The sequence below is a fragment of the Lonchura striata genome, chromosome 8, assembly GCF_050655825.1.
Source record: "Lonchura striata isolate lonStrDom1 chromosome 8, ASM5065582v1, whole genome shotgun sequence".
In the NCBI taxonomy this organism is placed as follows: Eukaryota; Metazoa; Chordata; class Aves; order Passeriformes; family Estrildidae; genus Lonchura; species Lonchura striata.
The window spans coordinates 32,123,701-32,147,227 of record NC_140710.1 but is presented as its reverse complement, the minus strand read 5'-3'; the positions used below and the strand labels follow the sequence as shown (position 1 = coordinate 32,147,227).

The following is a 23,527-nucleotide window of genomic DNA, read 5'->3' as shown; positions in this document are numbered from 1 at the left end:
GCAGATGTGATGGGGAGCGTGTGGGTGGTATCACACCAGGACTCTGCACATTGTCTCCTGGCCTCCCTGATGGAAAAGCTCAAGACTAGGCAGGCAGCACTGGCCAAACTGTCAGCTGCAGATGTGCATGGAAAGGGCAGCCCAGGAGGAGCCAGATGGATGCAGCAGAGAAGACATGCTTGACCGACTGGATGGTGCTGCGGGTGCACAAGGGCACAGCTGTGCAGCAGAGCTGGCCCTGGAAAAGCTGTTTTTTTGAGCAGCTTTCCCAGAAACAGGGCCCAGCCAGTGGCCTCTGTCGCAAGGAGGGGCTGGAGCACCACAGATGGCAGGGTGCTGCTGAACCGGGGCCGGCTCTGGGGTGCGAGCTGGCTGCTTAGCCTGGCTCTGGGAAGTAATGCCTGCAGGGAGCCCACAGGCAAGACCACCAATGATTTCAGTGCAAGTACCTCTGTGCAAACAGCTGTGCCCCCAGAACCATGCCCCCAAGGGCAGACAGCCGGGAGCTCCTGCCCAGGGCAGCTCTCTGATCTGCGTTCGAGCAGGGAGAACCCCAGAAACATACACTACACAGGGAACAGTAGTGATCTGGGGGCTGCTGTGGCTCAGAAGCCCATCCTGGCACCCACCCAAAGCTCCTACAACTGCTCCAGCAAGGACTGGAACCAGGAAAGCACAGATTTACAACTAAACAAAAAAAACCAAAAAGCCCCCAAAAAGTCAAACAAAAAAAAAATTCCGAAACAAAAATAATCCAAAACCAAAAATATCCTCACCAAACACAAAAGGCTATTTTACTGTGGCCTAGAAAGTGACCTTGAGGAAGAAGAGGAAGCTCTCTGTACCTGCCAAGCTGCTGCAGCTGCAGGGCCCCTGAAGTTGCCCAGCTGGGGGCCACCTGCCCCCACAGATGGGTACTGGCAGGCAGGCAGCTGCTGCCCAAATGTGGCCAGCGAGGTGGCACAGCAGTGTCCTTGGCAGAGCCAAGGTAAAGCACAGTGAGCCTGCGAGTGACAGGAGACCAGGCGAAGGACTGGGATTTACAACTTTCTGCAAAGCCAGACCAAGAGTGAGGAGTGCAATATTTTACACTTTAAGCAGGAACCATGGAGTCTTTTGGATTGTGATCAACACTATACTCGGACAGACACAAAGGATTCCCCAATAATGCAGATCCCTCTTCCAGAGGGAAAAGTCACTTGGCAGTCTGTGATCCCAAAAGGCACGCGGGCTCTGGAGGCAACAGCTCAGCCAGAACTGATCAACAAATCCTGATTTACTGATGTGAGGTGAGGAAAGACATGGGGCAGCACAGAAAGGCTGCTGGAGCCCATTGCTTGGGCCATGAAAAAAGTTGATGAATTGCAGTGAGCTCAGTGTAGGGTCAGGGAACAAGTAAAGCTCAGGTAATGAGTTGGATAAAGCAGCCAGAGCTGCTTCAATGAGAAATAGCTGCATGGAGAATGAGCTGGCAGCTGCACAGTCCAGGCATACCAGTCACCGTGGCAGGGCACTGGCAAGCAGACAGGGGCCAAGGACACCTGGTGGCAAGCACCCCATGGAGCTCCCTCCCCATGGCAGCCTGCCTTCAACGCTGCCTCCAGGCAGGAGACTCCAGCAGCACCAAGGGGTTCAGTAGTGTACCCCAGCCCTGCCACTGCCCCTGGGAAAGAATGAAGGGGAGAACCTGTGCCACGGCCACTTGTGTCTGCTGCTGCTGCTGCTGCAGGAGTTGCTGGAGAAGCTGCATCTGGTGGTGGGCAGAGAGGGGTGTTCCCAGATCAGGCAGTTGGGCAGATGAGGGCAGCAGCATCTTGGGTGATGCTGTCAAGATATCTTCAGGGTGGAGGCAGCTCTGCAAAACACCAGTGTTGAAGCTGTGATCCCCTGGCACTCACCTCAGAAAGCCACCGGGCACACATAAGCTTTGGCATGTGGCAGAGCAGCCACGCTAAATACCCAGAAAAGAAGCAGCTGCATTCACAGCTAATGCACCCGTTGCTGAGGGTGCTTACAACCTTTGAAAACAGTACTTTTTCAGTTTCAACAACAACCCACATACTTTTGTAGAAAATTCTCAAAAAGACTGACACTTCCCATGGGAATTTCCACTGTACCGAAAGAGTCTTCTATTTTTGTGACTTTGGTGGAAAAAAGTCCCTATCAGCTCTGCCCCAAACCCTTTCAGTGTGGCTGCACACAGCTCTCCCCTGGGCCCCAGCCAAAGGGCAGCCCTGCAGCGGCAGATGGCTTTGATCTGGAAGCTGAGGAATGCTGCACAATCCCTCCTGACCCTTGAACCCTCGGGATGCAGGGAGAGTTGTGGGGCTGGGGCCGTGCCACCCCCTGAGAGTGGAGGGCAGGGATACCGGGCTCAGTGTGGCACCCACCTCCTTGCCCACAGCATCGAGGTCGGTGACGCCGCGGCTGAAGTCCAGGATGTCGGCTCCGGGCAGCGGCAGCTCCACGGCGTCGATGTCGGTCTCCTCGGCGGAGGCGGCCGCTCTCTCCACGCCGGAGAGGCGACAGGCTGCGGGAGCAGGGGCAGGGCAGGGCACGGCCTGCCTGCCCCTGGAGCCCACCCGTGGCGTGGGCAGCGACACCCACCGCGGGTCCCCACCGCGCCCGTGCCACCCACCCTCCGCCCTGGCGGGAAGCAGGTACAGACAGACATGGCTGCTCTTCCTGCTGCTGCTCGGGAGGAGGCCTGCAGCTAAAAACACATCCAGCCCCAGCACACCAAACCTGGGGAGCGGCAGCCAAAAGCCCTGATGTGGGACAAACGGGCCACCAAGAACAGAAAACACAGATAAAGCTGAAGAAAGGTAAACAAGAGATTATAGGGAAGAAAAACAAAAAACAAATGCTCTGAATTCCCCAGGGAGCTGCATACTGTGGCCAGGACATTGTGTGGAGGAAAACCAAACAATGACCAGTCCAGGGCAGCTCAATGATTAGGTCATCAGGACAGCACTGGTTACAGAGGCAAGCAGGAAACCGCAGCCCAGCCCAGGCAGACAGGTTGGGATGTGGGGGAACCAGCCCACAGCACGGCAGGGCAGGGAATCCACACACAGACAGGCAGCAGGACCTGCCAGTGTCCCACCTAGCACTAGAAGGGTTTGACTAACCTCTCATAGAACTTCTGCCTCCCCTCCAGCACAGGCACTGGTGCCAAGGAGCAAGGCTGCTCCCTGAGACCTACACAGCTCAGGGTGATGGGGCTGGACCAGCAGCCCCCCAGCCAGGCATCCCTGCACCCTCTACCCACAGGGCTGAGAAGGAGCAGGGTCTGAAGCCTGCCTGCAGCCCTGACAGATTAATGGGAGAGCACAAACACAGCTATGTCCATTCTGGGAATTGCAGAGAGGACTCGAGGAAGGTATGTGCTTGGGGCCCCCTTGCGCAGAAGCAGCGAGGGAATGTTTGCAGCATGTGCAGCCAAGCACAGAGCAGAGCTCCGGGCACTGCTAATGGGCTCTCAGCAAGGGGGATGTCTGAGAGGATCATGGCTAGCACCTAGAGAAGGTTCCTTGCTGGGCAGGATCCCAGCTTGAGCCTGGAGCACAGCAGGCCAGATTGCTGTGCAAATCCATTGCCCAGAGGTGTCAGCCACCACGGGGCAGTATGGGAAGGCAGTGCCTCTGCCAGGCTCTGGGGGCCCCACGCCACTCCCACACCTCCACCCTTGCGGAATACCTGGGACGTCCAGGTCATCTCCGTTCCTCTCACTGTCTGCGTCCTCCTGGCCGTCGGCGTTCTGCTGGGTGTGCTGCAGGCTCAGCTTGTGGCACACCTCGAACGCCTGCCCCACTGTCCGCACGATGCGCATGGCTTGGCTCTGCCAGGGAGGGGAGGGGAGATGTGACTTCAGCTGGGCTGCCTCTGCATGGTGACCCCCCCCCAGCAGGCACAGCTCTCACGGGTCTCTGTGCTGCCACAGGGTCTCAGATCCATGGGCTCCTGCCCCAGCTGCTCCACCCAGAGCACACCAGGATGAGATGTGCATCCTGGCATCTTTACCTTCTTCTTGGACTTGAAGACGTTGCACCTGAAGACATTGCTAGACCCATCCCTGGCAATGTAGCTGAAGATCTTTAGGTCCTGGGAGTCATGAGATACATAGAATATCCTGCAAGGACAGAATGGAAGGGAGGATATAAGCATACACATTACCCAAATGCCCAGGAGAATGCCAAGGCCACAACCAATGCTTCCCATGACATGGGGTGCAGTAGATGCCCAACCTCTGCAGCACATCCCTGCTAAAGCCCATCAGAAATTTTTTTGGTAGTGGTTTTACCTTAGCTGGGAAAATTTCCCTGCTGATTCAACAGCAGCAAACATTTTGCAAAGGCAGCACAGGACTTCTCTGCTCAGCCCTCAGGGGCAGCATCAGTGGCCCAGGAGCCCTCCAGGGATGGAGAAGAGCAAACTGCACTCCTGGCCCACTCACAGAGCAGGATGCCTTGCCCAGGTGCTTGCCACCCCCTCCCCAGCATGGCTGGGGGCCTCTCTTGCTCCAGTTTGGCCTCCCTGGGACAGACACCCCCAGCTCTTGGCTTTTGGGAAGAAGATGAAGGAGGAGAGCTGGAGGCTTCGGGAAGCTCCATGAGCTGCCCTCTGCAGGATGGTGGCAGCTCTCCAGTGACCAGCAGGGTGCTGGTGTGGTGTGGGTAAGGAGCACAGCAGAGCACGCAAGCCTCTTCCCCTCACCCAACAGCCTTACCTGTAGATGGGATCATGCATAACGAGCATTTTGTTCTCGTCCCAGGCCCATTCTTTTTTCTGCAATGAAAGAAGCTGAAAATGAGTACGTCAGATGCTGTCCTTGAGAACAAGGACAGGGCAGAGAGAGAGTCCAGGGACATACTTGGGAAGCTCTTGTCATAGCTCTGCTGCTGTTCCCCTGCAACCCTTTGCCCAGAGTCAGGTCCTGTTGAGGACCAGCCACATCCCACATCACCTCCCACAGGGCCCCCCGAGCCCCTTCTGCACCACAGCAAGACTGGCTCAGCCACCCTGCAGGAACATGACTCACACATGACCCCAGCCCATGCCTCCCTCTCCCAGCCCACCAGAGTTTCCCAGAAGTTCAAGGATGCTGCAAGGACCTTGGACCAGGAGGGGAAGGGTTCTGCTGCTGAGGCACTGCAGCCCCAGGGACCAGTGCTGCCTACCTTCTTCTTCTTCTTCAGAATGACCTTCACGCCATCCACTGACACGATGAGATTCACTTTCTTCTTCTTGATATTCTTGGCTTTAAACTCATACTGCAGGAGATGGAAGAAAACACCTGAATTAGCCTTCCTGCCCCAGGACAGCCCCAGGGAGGAATGAAGAGGCTCCAATAGGAAGGGGCATAAGGGACAGGGGCAGGTTCTCCTGATCCCACATCAACCTATACATCCACGCTAAGACAGGACAAGGGGTCGTTTCACCCTGCAGTGTCTCCATGCCCAACATCTGGAGGAGCACACAGTGAAGCAATCCAGCCCCTGGATGTGGATAATGCTTTATCCAGTACAGGATGCTGCTGAGAATGTTAGCTTGTGTTTCAAAGGCACTTGGTCTGCCCCTCTGAAGGGCTGTGCCTCCCCAGAGAGGGACCACCATGCCCACAAGGATTCACAGCCCAGCTGTGCTTGCCCCACTGGCTTGTGGTCATTGCTGAGCTCTGGAAAGTGAAATGCCATTTTGAGTTGGGTATTTTTGGGCTCAGTATAAAACTGAAGATGATTGCTGAGGATTCTGTGAACCCCTCCAGAGGAGATGGGATTACCCACCTCAACTAGAAGTCATCAGTTAGGAAAAAATCCCGGCAGGAACTTCCATAGATCAGTGACTAAGCACAAAGCTCTGCTCTGGCCTGGGGAGAGAATGAAATTCCCCCCAAATCCACTCACTTTGGCATTTAGAGTGTTACAAGCGGGGAGAAGGCTGGCAGAGAACTAGGCTAAATAAGCCATTTGGGCTGATCCTTCTGTGGGACTTCTGAGGAGTCCCGTGACTGGTTTGCCACAGGTACAGCCACATCAGGCACCTGATATGCTGGTCCCCTTCAGAGGGAGCTGTGCACACCCATGAGGACAGACCCTCTGTGCCCAGAAAAAGCCCTGCATCCTGCCCCTCACCTGCTTGAGGCAGAGGATTTGATTTCTCCTCTCACCATTTCAGCAGTGTCTCTGCAGAGGGAGCGGTGCCCTGCCTGCAGCCCGTGCCAGCCTTGCCGTGACATTTCCAGCACCGCGTGATGCATCAGCTCTGGCAGCCAGAGCCAGCAGGCAGGAAAAGCTGCTGGCCCTGACCTGTGATCAAATGATAAAAGACCTGAAAGTGCAATTCCTCAAAGCCATTTAAAAGAAGGCTTAGGAAACAGTGCAGGGGAACACAGCTCCACCCTCCCCAAGCACTGACCAGGCAAGCCCACCCACACTGGGGCTGAAGCCATGGTGATGGGCTGGAGAAAGCAGAGGTCAGGCTCCCACCATGGCTTTGGTCAGCCTCAAAGCCCCCAGCACATCCTCATATGCTGCTTGCATGGCTTATTCCTCATGGAGAAGGGTCTCATCAAAGAACCCACTGGTGTAGGCTTCCAAGTGCCATCCCCATTGTTACCAGCAGAGACAAAACTGCATTCAAGACCCCCTTCTTTGCGTCTTGTCAGGACACTAGACCAGTGCCTGGTACCTAACACTAAAGAAATGTCTTGATTTAGCCCTGAAAAGGTGAGCTTTGGCCCGACTGCCTGGCAGTAATTACCCCAGTCCTTTCTGAGGCTCTCTGCATGTGGTTTTTCCAGGAGATGCAGGCTGATCTGGAAGCTCTCTGCAGAATCCATAGTGACTGCATGATACCTTGGGTGCTGATGCCTGATTTATTGGTCCTAACAATCACTGACTATACACATTCAGTTGCATTTTGAAGCCCCTGGTGCTGTGGGGTTTCTACTCTGGGCTACCCCAAAGTGCAACTGATGTGGGCTTGGAAGAGAGAAAAATATCTCAGGGTATAAGACAGGCTATTTTTAGTATGTTTTTTGAGCAAGTAACAGCCCCAGGACAGCAATGCAGACAGGCCAGAGGTTTCAGCAAAGATGCTACCCAGCTCTGGCACTTTTCAGGGACAGATTCATGCAGAGCTCCTTGGAGAGCCTTCTACAATCCCTGGATGAAGGCAAAGGATTCTGCCGGGCTTGCCCTAAGCCTGGCACTGGGGAGTGCTGTGGGAAGAGCTGCTGAGCCTCTACCACGCTGAAGCTCAAACCCCCTTGTGCCTCGGTCACGGCAAAACTCCAGCAAAACCAATTGGAAGCAAAGAAGTCAAATTTTCAGAAGAACCGAACAGACAGATTTGTTAAGCCCTTCCATAAATCCAGGCCTTTATCCTGACACCAAGTGGAGAGTCAAGCTCTTTTGCGAGCCTGGGCCATGTGCTTTGAGCTGCTGCCCATCCCAGCCCCTGCAGAGCTCATTAGAGCAATCACCCAGAGGCCCAGTGGCTCTCTGCAGCGCAGCTCCAGTCAGCAGAACGCTAATGAACCGAGCCCACTGGGCTCTAATGCAACACTAACCATCATTTACTAACAAATCAGCCAGGAGGAGCATCCAACAGGACAGAAAGTCACATCCTGGGGCTCTGCAGGGAAAGCATGCTGGGTCCCATGGGCCAGGAGATGCCATTCCTGATTTTGAGGGGCTTCCTAATTTGGTCTAAGGAAGTGTCAGCTTTGTACAGTTCCGCCGAGTGAGAGCTGAGCCACACAGACTGCAAGGGGTGAAACCTAAACCCTTTACTTAACGGGGCCATTGAAGAACATGTCTGTACAACTGATCAGGACCTCCTTGGCTTGGAGTTGTTCTTGACGACCACCCTGCCCAGGCACAGAGATCTGCTGTGCCTGCCCATGTTGTTAACATTCCTCCTTCTGCTGCAACACAAAGAGAGAAAGCTTAAGAGGGTTGCAAAACCTTAGGATTTAGCTGTTCTTGCTGCTGGGAGGAGAGCAGAGGTGATGATGGCAGGGCTGGAAATGCCACCAAAGGGTCTCTGAGATGGTCTGCAGAGCCACAGCCACTGCTGCTGCACCCAAAACAAGCAGGCACTGGCTGACCCACAGGAAAAGGAAACCCACATGTTTCCACTGCCAGGCAGTCCTTGCTGGGAGCATATCCCGCATTCCCAAAGATGTGCAATGGGAAAATTTGAGTGCAGGAGCTGGGTGTCAGTAATTCATTCCACACTCGCTGGGCACTGCACTGGGATTTGGTGAATGCCTCAGGAGAAAAATCACATTTCACACGTGATAAGCTCAGCCACCCATGGCTCCATCTTGGATAGCTGAATCCTAGCCTACAGCTTAATAAAGAACTGATACAGAAATAATTATCCAGCTTGAAATCAAGAAAGGAAAGAGGATTTGCACAGCATTCCCATGATCCCCTTTGGTCTCACACCATGCAGGATTTCACTGTACTACTTATAACCAATTAAATGCTGTAACAGAAGAGCTTTCTTAGCTTTCAACCCAGCCATTTTGCCCATCTTGGGTATGTTTCTGGGCCTTTAAATACCTGTAATAATACTACAAGCTTATATCAATTCTTGTTTATAGCAATGTGGCAATGCCAGAAGAAAGAAAATAATTAATTTCAGGGAAATACACAGAAAATATTAAAGAACAAAATAATTTGTTCCCAGACTTGCACAGTTCCACATTTGGTCTCCCACTGAAGCTCTTAGGAGCTGCATTAACATTTTTGAGGAAAGACTGAAAATGGACATCTGAGATACATCAGTTAAAAAGCCTCGCAATTATTTGAGAAGAAAATCAAAGATGGTCTCAGTAAAGCAAAATAAGTACAAGATCACTCATAAAATCCAACCAACTAAGTGAACAAAGATTATGCCTTAATTTTACCCTGCCCACAAGAAAACACATTCATTTTTTCAAATGGAAGAGAAACATCTACTCCATCAGAGCACAGGAACCTTCTCATCAACCTCAGGTTATTGGGAGTCTGTTTTCAACATCTGTCTTTTTTGCAGAGTTCAGTATTCAAATAACTTTGGAAGGAAAAGAAGCCAGCTGGTGTATGCATCATTGCGCAATGCACTCCTACTGGCAGAGTATTAAAATTGCCCTTTCAGGAGAACTGAGTTAACATATGTCGCTTAATAGAGAGCACATGTAACCTTGTCAGCTTGGAGTAAAACTATGTATGAATCCGAGAGCGACGGGTGCGTGTGAAAAGCAGGGAAAACTCACCATCCCTAGAAAGATGCTACCCATCCCTATCGAGCTGTTTCCACACAGCAGAAGTGTGAGAAAACTTGTAACCACATGCTGCACGCAAGGTCAGGCAGCTCAGGCTCTGAGGAGGAGAGATGATGTCTTTCTAGATCCATCATCCCCCTACATTCACAAGCATCTGAAAAATGTTAACCTGAATAAAAATGCCCTCATTTCATTCCAGCCCATCTAAAACTGCCTGAGGTACAATTTAAGTCTGCCCACTAGAACTGTCTGTAAGTAAGGGAATGTATCAGGAATGCTTTATGGTCACAGTGTAGCAGCAGAATACAAATAAACAAAATCTTTTTTAAAGGAAATTGCTCTAAGTGCATCAAACTGCCCCTGTTCCCATACACCCTCTATCTGCCTCCTCAAAACAAACAAACAAACCCAAAAAATCCACAAAAAAAAAAAAAAAAAAAAAAAAAAAAAAAAAAAAGAAAAAGGTTACAAGCTTGTATCTTGTATTGGGGAAAGAGCAGTGTTTTGAGAATTCAATTAACAGGGAAAAAGTAATTCCCAGAAAACTCAATGCTGCTCTGCTAGCTTGGGAGGCAGGAGACGAAAATCTGCCATAAGAGGATGTAATTTTTGCCAGAAAGCTGTATCTCTGTGTGTTTATGCAGAAAGGACATGGAACTGTGAGCAAAGCTAGGTCCCCCTGAGGCAGTTGTGCTGAATGCAGAGGGCTGGCTGGGCAGGACCTGCTGGGAGCACCCTCAGCTCTGAGCTCCCCTGCCCTGGCTGCGCCCCCCAGCTCCTCCTGCAGCTGGCTGCCACAGCAGCTCATAAAATACCTAATAAAATACCTCCCAAGTTAGATTTTAACCCCAGGTCAGCCTGGGCTAATGACAGCCGTGCCAGACCAGCGCTGCTTTCCCAGCACTCGGGGGGAGGAGAGGTGCTGTGCTCTTGATGAAGAATTAACTTATTACAAAATGACAGCCAGGATTGAGTTCAATGGGCACAGGCTCCACAGCGCCAGGAATTAACGGCTGGGGGGGAGGCACAGACCTCACAATTCCTGCTGCTGAGAACATGGGGAATGACAGCAAACCTCAGAACCATCCAGGAGCTTCCCAGGAGGGAGGCCTGAGAAACGCTGCTGGCATCCTAATAGCCATAATTGGGAGGAATGGCAAACACAGCTCTGCACAGGGCAGGAGGATTGTGCTTTACTGAACCACACAAAGAAATGGCAGCGGCCCCAGTGCCCTGGAATGACTCAGAAACCACCTGTGGGCTGTGCTGGAACGGGAACCTGGGAGGAAAAGGCCCTTTTTTCCTGGCTAGGGGTGCCAGGCCACCCTGGGGTTGGGCAGGGAAAGCAATAGGAGCAGGAAGGCAGCACCAGCTTTCCTCGAGCCCTTTGTGCGGTAACCAACACCCCAAGCTTGGTGCCGGCGTCCTGCCAAAGCACCAGGAGCAGGCTGCAGCCAGAACACCTCTTGTCTTCCTTTTTCCTTCTGGTTAACTGGAGGAGAAGTGTGTCTTTCAGTTAATTGAAAGAGAATAACACTGGAGAGAAGAGAATGATTTTTGATACAGCTTTGGATTTAAAAAGTAGCAGACAGATCTAGCCTGGCCAGAAGCAGCCTTGCAGGTCACAAGAGTCACAACCATGCAAACTGTGATACTGAGTGGTGGTGTCCAGCAGCCAGCTGGGCAGGGAGCAGAGGCAGCACTGGCTGTCCCCAGAGCCCAGCTCAGAAGACTAGGGCAGCAGAGAGCCAGAGTCCTGCCAGAGGGTCCCCAGCCATGCAGCATCCATCACTCCCTGCTGCCCCCAAAACAGAAAGGCACCTGCCAGCCTGCCCTGGCCCATGGCTCCTCCAGCCCTGCCGGGTAAGCAGCAGCAGGTGTGAGGGGATGAAATGGCTGGAAAGCAGGGCACCTCCCAGGAGGGCAGGCAGCTTCATCCAAAAGGCATTTCTGGACAAGGTTTCAGAAAATCTGACAGTCCAGTGCTCTGGGCTGCGCTTTATGCCCTCAGGGGACTCAGGCTTGTTGAAGAGGAGCACACTGAAATACCTGCTTAGCCTACTAATCAGCAATAAACGGACTGAAAGCCATTTTTAAAACACTGCTAAGAGCCATCCTATCAAAGTGCTGTGCTGCTGCCCGTGTCTGAGGACTCCCACACCCTTCACTGTGTGATCCCATTGCACCCCAATTCCTCTGTGCATCTGTAAATCTGGCCATGACTATGCCCATGCTCCACACACGAGCAGGGTACTTGCCATGGGATACCCACAGCACCTCCCTGCTCACCCCAGAAGCTGGGATACAAAAAGATGAGAAAAACAGAGAAATATGGGGATCTCCTCAGTGTGGTAGTAATTTTGCTTGGGCTCCCTGCTCCTGCCACCATATCTGAGGACAAGACCAGCCTGTGGCACTCACACTTGGAGCAGGGATGGGTCCTATTGTGGGGCACAGAAACATGGAGATACCTGGGGCCAGGATGAAGGTTCTCAGCCATTCCATTGGCAGACTGCCAGCATGGCATGGCCAAAAATGCTGGACACCTCTCCTATCGTGATAGTTTGGGTTTAAATTATTCCTCAGGATTAAATTTCCCCTGTCCTCCTGCCTACAGCCCACTGCTGGTGGTTTTGGCATGAGCTGGACTTAAATTTAATGCCATGGTAATTTGAGAGAGAGGAAGAATAATGAAGTACTGGGTGCTTGTTCTTGGGCTTAATGATGCTTTTTAAAACTCTTCCACAGTTCCTTGGAGTTTGCATTTGCACATATGCAGGCAGCTCTGAGGTACATGTGTTTGTCTGAAATAGATGTGATTTTAGTTTGCACTGACAAGGTCAGTGCCTATTTTCCCATCCAACTTCAGGTTTAATTTTGGTAACCGTCTGTGATGGTTATCCGTACCAATGGTTATAAATGGGAATTAGGCTAAAAATACCCATGTTGTGAGAGCAGTAGAGCAAAGTTAAGGTTGCTGCTTCAAAACTACCCCAGGATTGCAGCATACCCATCACACAAAATATGTTTTCCAGTAACATCAAATGCTTCATAATAAATGCCTTCTGCTCAGTTTGCTATTTCCTCCCAGAGAGCTGCCTCGATCCGCTTCCTCCAGCCTCCCCTCACTACCTCCCAGTTTCACAAGTTGAGGTGGCAAACTGGGACACACTCACGAGCCATCTGCAGGAGAAGCAGCTTCACAGGAAACTCAGAGAAATCAGAACTGGTAAGAATTAAATCAGTATCAGCAACAGGGTTAAATGAAGAAAGTTAACAGGCAACAACTTATGCTAACCCCTTCTTTTGAAGACTTCCATTTGCAAGATTTACCTCCCTACAAGAAATCCTCAAGCATTCCATACCTCTCTGTGCGTGTTTTTTTTTTTAAACACCCTTAAATCAGAGGTTCAAAGGAGGCCTGAGGCACAGCAGCAGCTTGCTGTGCGCCACGGGAGCCCACAGGGGAGTCAGCAGCAGCACGGTGTCATGAGGAACATAGGTGCTGGAGCAGAAACACACTTCCAGCTACATCCCTCAGTTCCACCAGCAGCTCCCCTAAGCCACTGAGCTCCTTGTGCAAGTGTTACTGTTCACTCCATGGGGGCTTGACTCATACCAAGCTTATGAAAGGAAGCTGGGGACTCCAGCCTAGCCATATAATTTCTCCTCCAGCCTGGGCATATTCAGTGACAACTCTGAGTGGGAGCAGTGCTTACGGACTGGGAAAAACAGCACCTCCCAGCCAGGCATGAAGGCTGGTGGAGACCCTGCAACACGCTATTCCCCAGACTTGGAAACATCTCCAAACTCCTTTCAGAAATCCAAGGAAGTGACAACAGCACAGGCTGGACCCGCGTGGGAGGTGACAAGCTCTTCCCTGCCTTCACATGCTGCCATCTCTGGTGACCATACCAGGGTGCGAATGACCAGGTATGTGGGTGTGCGTGGGATACTGGTCAAACTGGTTACAGAAATCACAGCCGGGCTTTGAGCTGCTTCCTGCAGTCAAGGGAAACAAGGACAGGCTCTGTGTGCATCTGCAGGCACTGCTCTCGCACTGCTTTTCACAGCCCGGGAGGGAGAACACAAGAAATAAGCTGTACACATTTTAATATTTACCACCTGCTGCTAGAATAAGCAGAAGCGCGTTCCTTGGAAAGCCCACATCTGACTGGAATTTGTGGTATTTTTAATTAGACATGCATTGGTTTGACCTATGCAGGCAAAGGCAGCACAAGCTGTTTGGTGCAACCACCCTTTGAAGAAGGTGAGGAACTACAAAAGCCTGGAGATGGCTTCTGTTCTTCCAGCCCAGAGTGGGTTTGAACTCCTGTGCTGGAATAAGCTTGGCTTAAAGAGCAGCAGTTCAGTCACGCCCCTTTACAGTAACCCCTGATAAACTCCTGTCCCTCTCTGGCACCAGCCAGTCCTGATGCCTCAGAGGACCCCAGGACTGAGTAGTACAGGCAATGTCCAGCCCAGCACCTCCCTCCATCTGAGAAGGAAAACAGAATTCCTGTGTTCAAAATTAGCTCTCTCCCCAAAATGCATCCTTTCAAAGACAGACCCTGCCTCAAGGCAGCTGAGGTAATCCTTGCCCACATGGGCTGATACTGCAGAGGAGCACAGTCACCCCAAATCTACCCTGAGGGCAGGTGACAAAGCAAGGGACAGCCTAAGAAGATACCCACACAGCACTTCAGAAACGTGTCAGCTCAACAAAGCGAGCCAAATTGCAGCACGGTGATATTTATGCCCCAAGTTGCGAAATACAGGATTTATTTTGGTCTTTTTTTTTTACTGCTCACCAAAGAGCTGCTCTCCCACTGTTGCATAAAAAGCTTGAGTAAGATCACTTGAGAAGGCAAATGAGAATAGCCAGGCAGAGAAATAGTGACATGCCAAGGAAGGCAGGCTGGCAGTACTGTAACTAAATCAGCAATTATGAAATTCAGACAATTAATAAAGAATGAATGAGTAGCAGCATTAAATGCTTGGTGCATCAGAACCAAGCCAGCCTGTGGGGCTCTTAAGATGCTGGCAGTGCTCAACAATGTTTCTTTTTGTAACTGGAGAAAAGAGGTAATTATTCATATCACTCTTGCTTCACAGTTCCTTCACAATAACTAATGCAGGTATTAAAACCCATTCACCAAATTCTACATGTTAAAGGCAACAAGAATAATGTCCTTTAGAGTGATTTAGACAGAATCACAGAAAAAAAATCCAAGTAAAAAAAGTATCAAGGTTTCAGGTGGAGTTAGAAAAGAGGGGTTGAAATCCACCTCAGCAACAGAGCCCCAGATGAAGCAATGAGAGACATAGGACAGAATGCCACTGTGCTTCCAGGAAGCCCCAGTGAGGAGAGCACAGCAATGCTCACTTCTGTGCCGGGTTGGAAAAAAAAAAAAAAACAAGGAGTATTTGCTATTCAAGCCAAGTGTACAGGAATCTAGCATCTACTCATTTCAGAATGATTTTATATGGCATTGGCCAAGCAGCCTCTCACAGGAAAAAGGAACAGAAGCTGCATCTGCCAAGATGCAGAAATGTATCCTAAAAAGACCCTGGAGGCATTGCATGGTGCCATCCTAGTTCAAAGGATACTATGAGGACATGTGGTCCTGGGCAATGTGCAGCAAAACAGAAAGGTGACAATATCTCAAACCATGGCACCACTGAAATCACTACCAATACAATCCATTCATACAGAATATCTTCTGTTTTATCATACACTTCAAAGAAGAAACAGAAAACAGTTCAGAAAAAATCAACAAGAACATGAGGTAGTTTTCCCAGACTCCTACATCCCAGAGGTTAAAACAAATTCTCTGTATTTGGCTTATCCACAGAGTAGGCTCAGTGGGCACTTCTCCACAGCCCAGACTTGGGACTTGGAAAGAGCTTCCTCACATCAAAGGCTCTGACTTTAAAAGCAAATGCACAAAATCAGCTAGCTAGGAGTTGAAGTTGGATCGACTCAAACCACAGAAAGACAGGTCTTTTTCACAGAAAGCTCAAAGGGACCTGCACCCCGAGTCACACTCACCAACTGCTTTGGCAAATTACTCTGGATTTCTCTTCTCCTTTTAGAAAATGTGGATTTCCTAGCACATAACTAGAGGTCAGCACAGATGTGCTCTTTGTGCTGGAAATACACACACATCCCCCAAGTTCCCAAGGATCAGGGAATGTTTGAATGAGTCCAGACCAGTCCCATCCATCATGTTAAGAGGGAATAAGAAAATGTCATTGGAGCAAAATGCTAAAACAAAACTGGAGGCCTTGGAGGGGAAAAGAAAGAGATGGCTCTCTCAGATGCATATCACTACTGCAATCCAAACACAACACTAAAACATCAGAGGTCTGGCTGTTTCCTCTTAAAGAATTAAGCTGAGATTTAACCATCTCTACTGAAGTTTCCTGTGGTAAATACACACTTCAGACTGGCTTCTGCTGGAACAGATCAGCAGTTTCCACATGCAAGCCCATTACATGAGGAACTGGTTTGGTAGGGGATTTTTCCCTATCATGTTACACTCCCCCTCCCAGCTACAGGTTAAGAATCACTGGGATCCTCGTGCTCCATCAGGGAAGGCTGGCCTCAAAAGGAAACATTTCCTACTCTGAAGATTCTTTGTTTAGAGTCTTTGCCTTGTCTTTACTCCAGATGGGAAAATCCATGCCTCCCAAAAATCCCAGCTGAAACAGATCACCTACCAACTATCGTCTGCAGAGACACCAGAGCAGCCACAGCCACAGTGCCACGAGGAGGAGTGGCAGCCCTGTGTGGCCCTGGCAGCCTCCCTGTGAGGTGATAAGGAGCAGGCAGGGAATCTCCAGGGATTTCAGCATGCTCTGTAGGCTCCAGCCTCCTCTGATGGGATGGGAAGACTGCTTGGCTCCTTCCCCTTCTTCTGGGCAGTGCTTGCTCCGTCTGCAGCTCTACAATAGATACATCCTTTCCTCCCACTCCACAATTAAACTCCCATTCCACAGACCAGCTCACACAATAGATTTTGCAACCTCTCCTTTTAACCAGCTGCTTTCCTCTGCTTCTGCAGGGTAGGAGCACCTGTGACACCCAAAATCCCTCTCACCTTGCTGCAGGAGGCAGGGCAGGCTCTGACTCTGCGCCTCCCTGGGGCACAGCATCCCTTGGAACACCTTCCTACTGCATTGAGCCAAAACCACCAAGAATTAATTTTAGCAGGGAAGAAACTGGGGCATGTGGCATTTCTTTTGGAAGGCTGCAGCCCCAGGCTTTTGTCTCTCTTCTGAGGTGATGCAGCAAAGAACACCACAACAGATTAAATTAAAGAGTCCTTGGCCTTTGAGGACCAGCAGGGAAGCACAAGAGCAGAAAGGATCATACACAAGAGTGGCATTCAAAGCTGACTTCAGTTTGGTTTGACTTTAACTCAGCCCGGTTCCCTGCACAGGGGTGTCTCCCTCTGAAGGAGTCAGACAAGTCACAGCCTCCCTGCATCTTAGGTTCTCACCCATAAAATGGATACCAAATATTGCTTGACCCCTGCTTGTGATCTTTAGTAACTCTTTGGTCTCCTTTTCAGAGGTTATTTCTCCCTTTAACCATGGAGCAAGAGTGAGGTATTGTCTCTGGACACACTCAAGCCCAGCTGGAAGATGCGGCTGCCCAGCATAAGGCTGCCTGCATCTCTCCTGCTCAGGCCCATGCAGCATCAGCACTCAGCACCAGGGAGCATCTGGTCCCACTCCATCCCAAGAGTAAAATGTTGCCATGATGGCAGAAAATTGATGAAAGCACTGATTTGTTAAAAAACACATGAAAATTCCATGTTGTAGTAAATAAGAAGGGAAAAACCTCCAAGAAAAAGCAATGCCAAGGGTGAGAGGAGACACAAACTCAGGGAGAAGGTCCAGTTCCTCACTGCACTGCCCAGATACTGCTGAGAGATGCTAGGATGAGTCACAGAGCCTGAAATCAGCCGAATCTCAGCACACCTCTCTCAAACCTATTTTTTCTTATCAACAGCCCCTCAGGTAGCCAGGAGCTTATTCCTCATCACTGTTAGAAATTGACTCCAAAATGCGAAGGGAAGTGCAGATGGATATGGTCACCAGCAGTATTCTAGCAGCAGAAGAGACCGTCCCCTCTTGGTGACAGTGGTGGGGCTGCTGTGCATTGAGCTGGGTGTGTGACAGCTAGTGACACTGAACACAGCCCTTTCCCACAGTAACAATACCTTCAGCAGAGGTTTATGCAAGCCTGAGGCTCAGGCCATCAAAGGAAGTTCTGTCACCTTGCAGAAGGCTATCAAAGGATGATGGCAAACAGCAATCACCAGTGCTAACACGACCCCACATCTCCCAGAACAAACTGCAGACCTCCTCACCTTGACACCTTGAATCCATTCATGCCTGGGAAGCAGAGTGTGCAACAAATCCTTTCTTTCTAGGCAAGAGGAAAAGCCGAAAGAGGAGAGCACCGTTGGCAGCTCCCATGGCATCTGCAGTCCCACAGACTCCACGTGTGCCTGGGCTCCAGGAGCAGGGTTTGCAGCTCCACATTCCCCTGCTTCTTGTGCAGCTGAGCCCTGGCACTGGGCTCAGCCTGCTACCCTGCCAGAACCATCTGTGCAACACAGGAAGGAGCCAGGAAAGCCAGGGCTACCTGGCCAGCATGCTGTGCCCCACAGCTAGTGCAACCCACCTGTGCAGTCCTTCAAATGTGCTGGAAGGACCATTTCTGGGGAAGAATGAGTGGGAAGCAGGAAGAAGAGGAGGAAGCACAAGGACACAGAGGATGGACATTGGTGTAATGGCTTTACATGCTGGCCATGAATTTAGAGAGGGGTGGGAGCCAGCAGAGCATTCCCTAGCCCTCCCTCCCGCCACGTTCAGGGAGCCTGGCAGACACCATTCCCCACCTCTCCCCTGAGCTCCCTGCAGACATTTGCTGATGGCTCAGACAGCAGCACTGCAAGGCAGTGAGGTGATTCAGTGGGAGCATACTGGGAAAAGCCCCCAGGCAGGGAGGGAGATCAATCACAGGGAGACACCTCAGGCTCCCAGAGAAGGAGCAGAGTCCAGCCCAAGCACACAGAGGGCAAGGATGTGTGACAGGCCAGAGAGGACAGAAGGCACTGCTGCCTCCCAGCTTTTTGCCAGCAGATCCAGTCCTGCCCTGGGCTTGGTGCCTACTTGGCTTCCAGTCCTCTCCAAGGCACTGGGCTGGCTCCAGGCCAGCATCACCCACCAGGAACACTGCTGCCTGTGCTGGCACGCCCAGTGCCAGCCGATGTGTCCTGCCAGAGCCCTGCCTGCGGGACACTCGCCCAAAGCAGAAGAACTGAGCTCCTCTGGGACACAGGACGTGTGGGAAGACCACACGTGACTGTGCCTCCTGGCTCAGGAGCTTTCCCAAACCACGCTCCCCCACCTGGGTATGGTTTCCTTCATCCTCACTGGCTCCACGACCACGCTGTCCATCCAGCTGGGAACCCCCTGCTCTTTCCTGCCCCAGCCTGGCCACCCCACTCTGTTTTGGGGCCTGGCCACAAGGGACACGCTGCTGTCGCAGGTTTGGCAGAGAACTCTTGGACAGGGCATTGCTGGAAGCTGAAAGGCGAAGAGCTTATCACGACTAATTTATGCTAGCAGGGGCCAGGAGCATGCCTGTTCCTCATCTCCTCAGCACCCACGGGGTCACATGTCTGAGTCCAGTCACTCCTGCATGAGCCAGCACGCTCAGGAGACAGCCGGCACAGGCAGGGAGCAGCACAGGTAGAGCTTGCTCCTTTCTCAGTGCTCTCAGTGCCTTTCCAAAGCATCTCCAGCAAGCAGTGCCCCAAGCTCCATCTCAGGAGCTCACTGCCTTCCCCCAGGGCTCAGTCCTTGCTTTCCAGGCTCACACTTTCACCTCTTCAACAGGCCAGATGCCTGTCTCCTGCCACACAGTCATTTACCTCCCTGAACTCTTCATTTGACTGTGTGTGCATTGTAACTCACACTACTCACTGCTGCACTGGAGGCCACAGCTGCACTGGAAAGTGTGGGAATCCAGAGCTTCCCTCTGGCTGCCCTGGCAGGTCTGGGACCCTGGCAGAGGGTCAGGAACCCCCCTGGACAGAGCCCCCAGAGACACTGTCTGTGATCTCTGTCCATGGAAAAGAGTTTTCAATCTTACAGGATGAATTACCAGCTCTGAGTGTTTGATATAAGTAATAATTAAGTGTGGCACAGGTGCAAAAGTAAAATTTTAGCATTCTAGATTAGGGGTCCAAAGGGGACAAGATGGAGGAAATTGGGTGTGTCTTGTCCTTTTTCTCCTTCTTCATGCCCTCCATGTCTCACTGTGGTGTTGGCATTTTTCTGTTGGTTCAGGCTGGGCACACACTGTTCAACGTAGGTGACAGATATTGGCACGTTCTTGTAAATCCAGCCCAGGGAGTTTCTGGTATTTAATGTTTGTAACATCCCACTGAGGGCAGAGCCCCACACGCTGCCCTGCAGGACAGAGCTGGGCAGGGCAGCAGAACATGGTAGAGATAAACAGAATAAACAACCTTGAAACCAGCACAGACCAATGATGGCTTCTTCTTTGGCAGCGGGGCTGAGAGTCAGAGACTTTCTACAATCTGGGAATCATCAGTACCTCAGATTCCAACAGGAAAGCACTCACCCCATCCTGGCCATGGCACAAAGGCAGGCAGGGTCACCACGCTTTGGCCAGCTCTCCTGGAAACGTGGGCAGTCTTGGACAAAAGGCTGCTCCAATCAATCTGGGTACTAATTTAACTAGTTTATTGATTAAATACTATCCATAGGATGAGATCCTGGCCTATTTCATACCATGCTGGTAGCAATACCAGATTAGCCATTATTTTATTATGATATTAAGTGGCACTGGTGATGCCAGGAGAAATACAAGCATGCCCAGAAGGCTTCACCGCTTTATTGTGCCTGTCAGAGCACTGAAAGAGCAACTGAAATTATTACAGACATCCTTTCAGTTCCTTCCAGATCTAATACAACATAATCTTGTTCATCTTGGATAACCACATCAAGTCATTAGCTTGTCAATAATTCACTTTGCACCAAGTGCCATGACTTGGCAGGAAGCAGGCTGTGCTCTTCTTGTGGCCAAAACCTGAGCATCTCCTGGCCAGCCCACTTCCCACTGTGCTGGGCCTCACAGACAGACAGAGGTGGGCTGCCCCAGTCATGCAGGGACAACTTGCTCCCAAATCCTGCTCCGTTTTGCAGAAGAGACTCCCGTGCATGGGGAGAGAAAAGAAATAAAAAAAAAAAAGGAAGGCATCACTGTAAATGGCCTCATACTTTTAAAAACTCACCATGACAGGAGCAAGGGTAGCTGAGAAATATTCTAATTAAATGAGCTCAGAGTTACACCAGGAGCTCTACACCAGTAACTGGCCACACACATCAATTTTCACACCAGTCCAGCTGCACCTGTGGCCTGCAGAGGGTGTGAAATCTTGCTTTATACAAACTTGTAGAAATTCAGCAATTCTGACAATTCGCTAAAATTGAGCTCAGCTATGCAAAGCAGCAGAAGTCCCACAAAATCAGATGTACCTGACAGAGTAGGAGGTGTAGAGGAGCAAGATTTTCAAGTGCTTGGAATGCCTCCCTGTTTTGAGTCTGCAAAACTCAGTTGGACACTTCCCAGAAACAGCCTTGCAGAAGACTCCCATGGCTTTTAAGAAAGCCTATATAGGTTTCCATCCTTTCTGGCTCCAAAGAAAACCTGGATCAAAGCTGCATTCAGCAATCCAAAAGAGCTGATTCCAAACTCTCTAGAACCACAGCACCAAGCCACAGTCAGGCAGCAGTGGCTGCCCTGGAGACATGCCAGTGGCATGGAGAAGAAAGCACTTGCATGAATTTACATCATGACAATGCAAAAAATATATAGTCTTTACTGTCCTTTAGGGTTCATGAGCTCACTGGGAAGGGAGGGGAAGGAAAAAGATATCTTGCTACCTGCTCAGTCACTTTGAACTGAAATCTGCAACAGCTCATAATCCTTAGGGCTGGGAAGCCACACCACTCTTAGTTTGGGGTTTTTGGATGCTCAGGTGACCTCCTGGACTTACAGATCAGTTCCTTGTATCTTGCATCCAGGGGAGCCAAGGAGCATTTGGAAAGCCAACCTACTCCAGCAGTTCAGGGCATGAAGCAACACGGACTGGGTCACCCTGTTTGGGATGAGCAGGAGACAGGAGCCAGCTGAACTAACAGAAGCGCCCCTGCTTGCCCAGGAAACAAGCCCTGGGCTACTGTATTTATTATGTATGTGGCCACCAGTGGCCTGCAGGAGACATGTAGGGTTTGGAAAAAAGCTGCAGTAGATGCTCACAAAATTGCTCTCGAAGTGCATCTTCAGTATGGCTAATGTCCCATTCCATCGAGTCATATCAGGGCCAGGGATTTACATCAAGGTGCAGTGCAGACAGGGCTGTGTTCCCAGCAAGCGCAGCCCATGCAGGAAGGAAAAGCAGAGACAGTCAGCTGAGCACCTCCCCTTCCCTCCTGATCCTGAGCTGTGAGAATCCTGGGAATTCTCCACATTCTCCAGCTCTGGACAGAAACTCCCTTTGGCCAGGACCATGAGGATAGCCATGGTATTACCAGCCCTTCAGCAACGGGGAGAAGGGGATGGCATCCGTGGGGATGGTCTGCAACACAAACCCCCCGTTTAAAGTTCCTCTCACCCCTGACCCACAAAAGGTTAAGTCCAGCTTTGGGCTTAACCTACCCCTCTTGCTCAGGTGGAGCTGTCCTGCCCACAGCCTTGGCTCTGCTCTGCAGGGTGGGCCTGCCTGGGGCAGGCATCCCAGCAATGTCAGCTATGCACTGTCCTCCTGTGTGCCCTCAGAGGGTCAGCTCTCCATCTAAACAGGAAGCCAGCACTCCCCCGAGTATGAGGGAGTAGAAGGAAGGCAATGCTACAGGGCATGATGCTGCTGCTGTCCCAGCCCTGCACAGGCAGTCACAGGGGGCTTCCAGGGCATTCTTCCCATTGGGATCCCTACCCTCAGGCAGACAGCATCCTCACTTCTTTGCAGGGTCATTTTTAAAATCACTTAGTAAATAGAGGCAAAGCCCAGAGAGCAGCTATGGCAAAGATAGCACTGAGAAAGGGGAGCTGAGGCAGCAGAGGGGATGGTGAGGATCCCCCACCTTCATCAGCAGTGATGAACTTGGAACAAACTGAGACAGAGCACCTTGCCCCTAAACCAGGGACTGCATTAAAAACCACATAAACCTCAGGGTCAGCAGCTGCTTTGAACCCTACACACAAAACTGTGCTGCTTGCACTTGATCTCCCACTGCTTGCTTTCTGTGCGAAAATAAATTTTTTCTTCCTCTGGTTTCCCCATGCCAGTATTAAGAGATTCGTTTATGCCTTAAAGCAGAAGGGTAGCTATGCTCTGTAAGGAGGACATGCATTACTTCAGCTCCAGCCAAAATGAAAGGAGCCTCCAGCCCTCCATCCAACCATCCTGGCATCCCATGCACAAACAGCACCCCCTGACAAATAAACAGACATTCAAACTCTCTCTGGCAGATCTGATCTGCAAAGTCATTGCCTTTCATGACTTGCATCTCCCCTGTCTTACACAAGGTGAAGAAAGCCTGAGCACATGCTTCAAACACATCATTCACCACGAGAAACCATTATTTTACCCTATTCTGTGTTCTTTCACTGCCACTCAGAGCTGTACCTATGAATTTTCTAGACTGTGCTTGAGTTTATTTATTCTGGTCAACAAGGACATTCTGGTGTTCTTGTTTTTCCCGCAGGGTTTACTTAAACCCTCGAAGTAGTGCCAGTCCTTCCACACTGAGGTGGAGTTCTGTGATTTTGGGGCTGGAGGTGCATTTGTTCAAAAGTCTTATCTTGAAAGGCAATGAAGGAAACTGCTGTTTATGAGAGCTCTTGATGACGTAATAGTTGTTCTGTCCCAAACTGGACACAAGGTGAACAAACTTCATGCCATAAAGGCCTTTCCACCTCATGCCCCAGTCACAACATTAACCCCCAAGGAGAGGACAGGAGAGCAGGTAGGAAAGATTTTGAGTAAAGCCCACAAACTATTTACACCCTGAAAGTTTGAAATAGAAGAGCCTCAAAATGTCTGTCCTTAAACTGTGACACTCCTTATCCTTGGATATGATCTTCCTGTCATCCTCTGGTGAAAGAGAAACGAGATTATAGCAAGAGTCTGCATGAAG

General features: G+C 50.7%; 1 protein-coding gene across 10 annotated transcripts in view; it reads right to left on the bottom strand.

The window, feature by feature from the left end:
* Positions 1-23,527, bottom strand: part of NOS1AP (nitric oxide synthase 1 adaptor protein) — a 42,125-nt gene that overhangs the window by 8,233 nt on the left and 10,365 nt on the right. For 3 of the 10 annotated variants that reach the window (XM_085586915.1, XM_085586909.1, XM_085586910.1), the window contains exons 3-8: positions 5,181-5,273; positions 4,730-4,803; positions 4,024-4,132; positions 3,700-3,841; positions 2,391-2,530; positions 1,688-1,855 (exon numbers count right to left, since the gene is read on the bottom strand). In XM_085586915.1, coding sequence (XP_085443041.1) covers positions 1,688-1,855; positions 2,391-2,530; positions 3,700-3,841; positions 4,024-4,132; positions 4,730-4,803; positions 5,181-5,273 — 726 coding nt within the window. Of the gene's footprint in view, positions 1-1,687; positions 1,856-2,390; positions 2,531-3,699; positions 3,842-4,023; positions 4,133-4,729; positions 4,804-5,180; positions 5,274-6,134; positions 6,309-23,527 lie in introns of those variants that run through there. The other 7 variants (XM_085586916.1, XM_085586911.1, XM_085586912.1 and 4 more) reach the window with 5 other exon arrangements.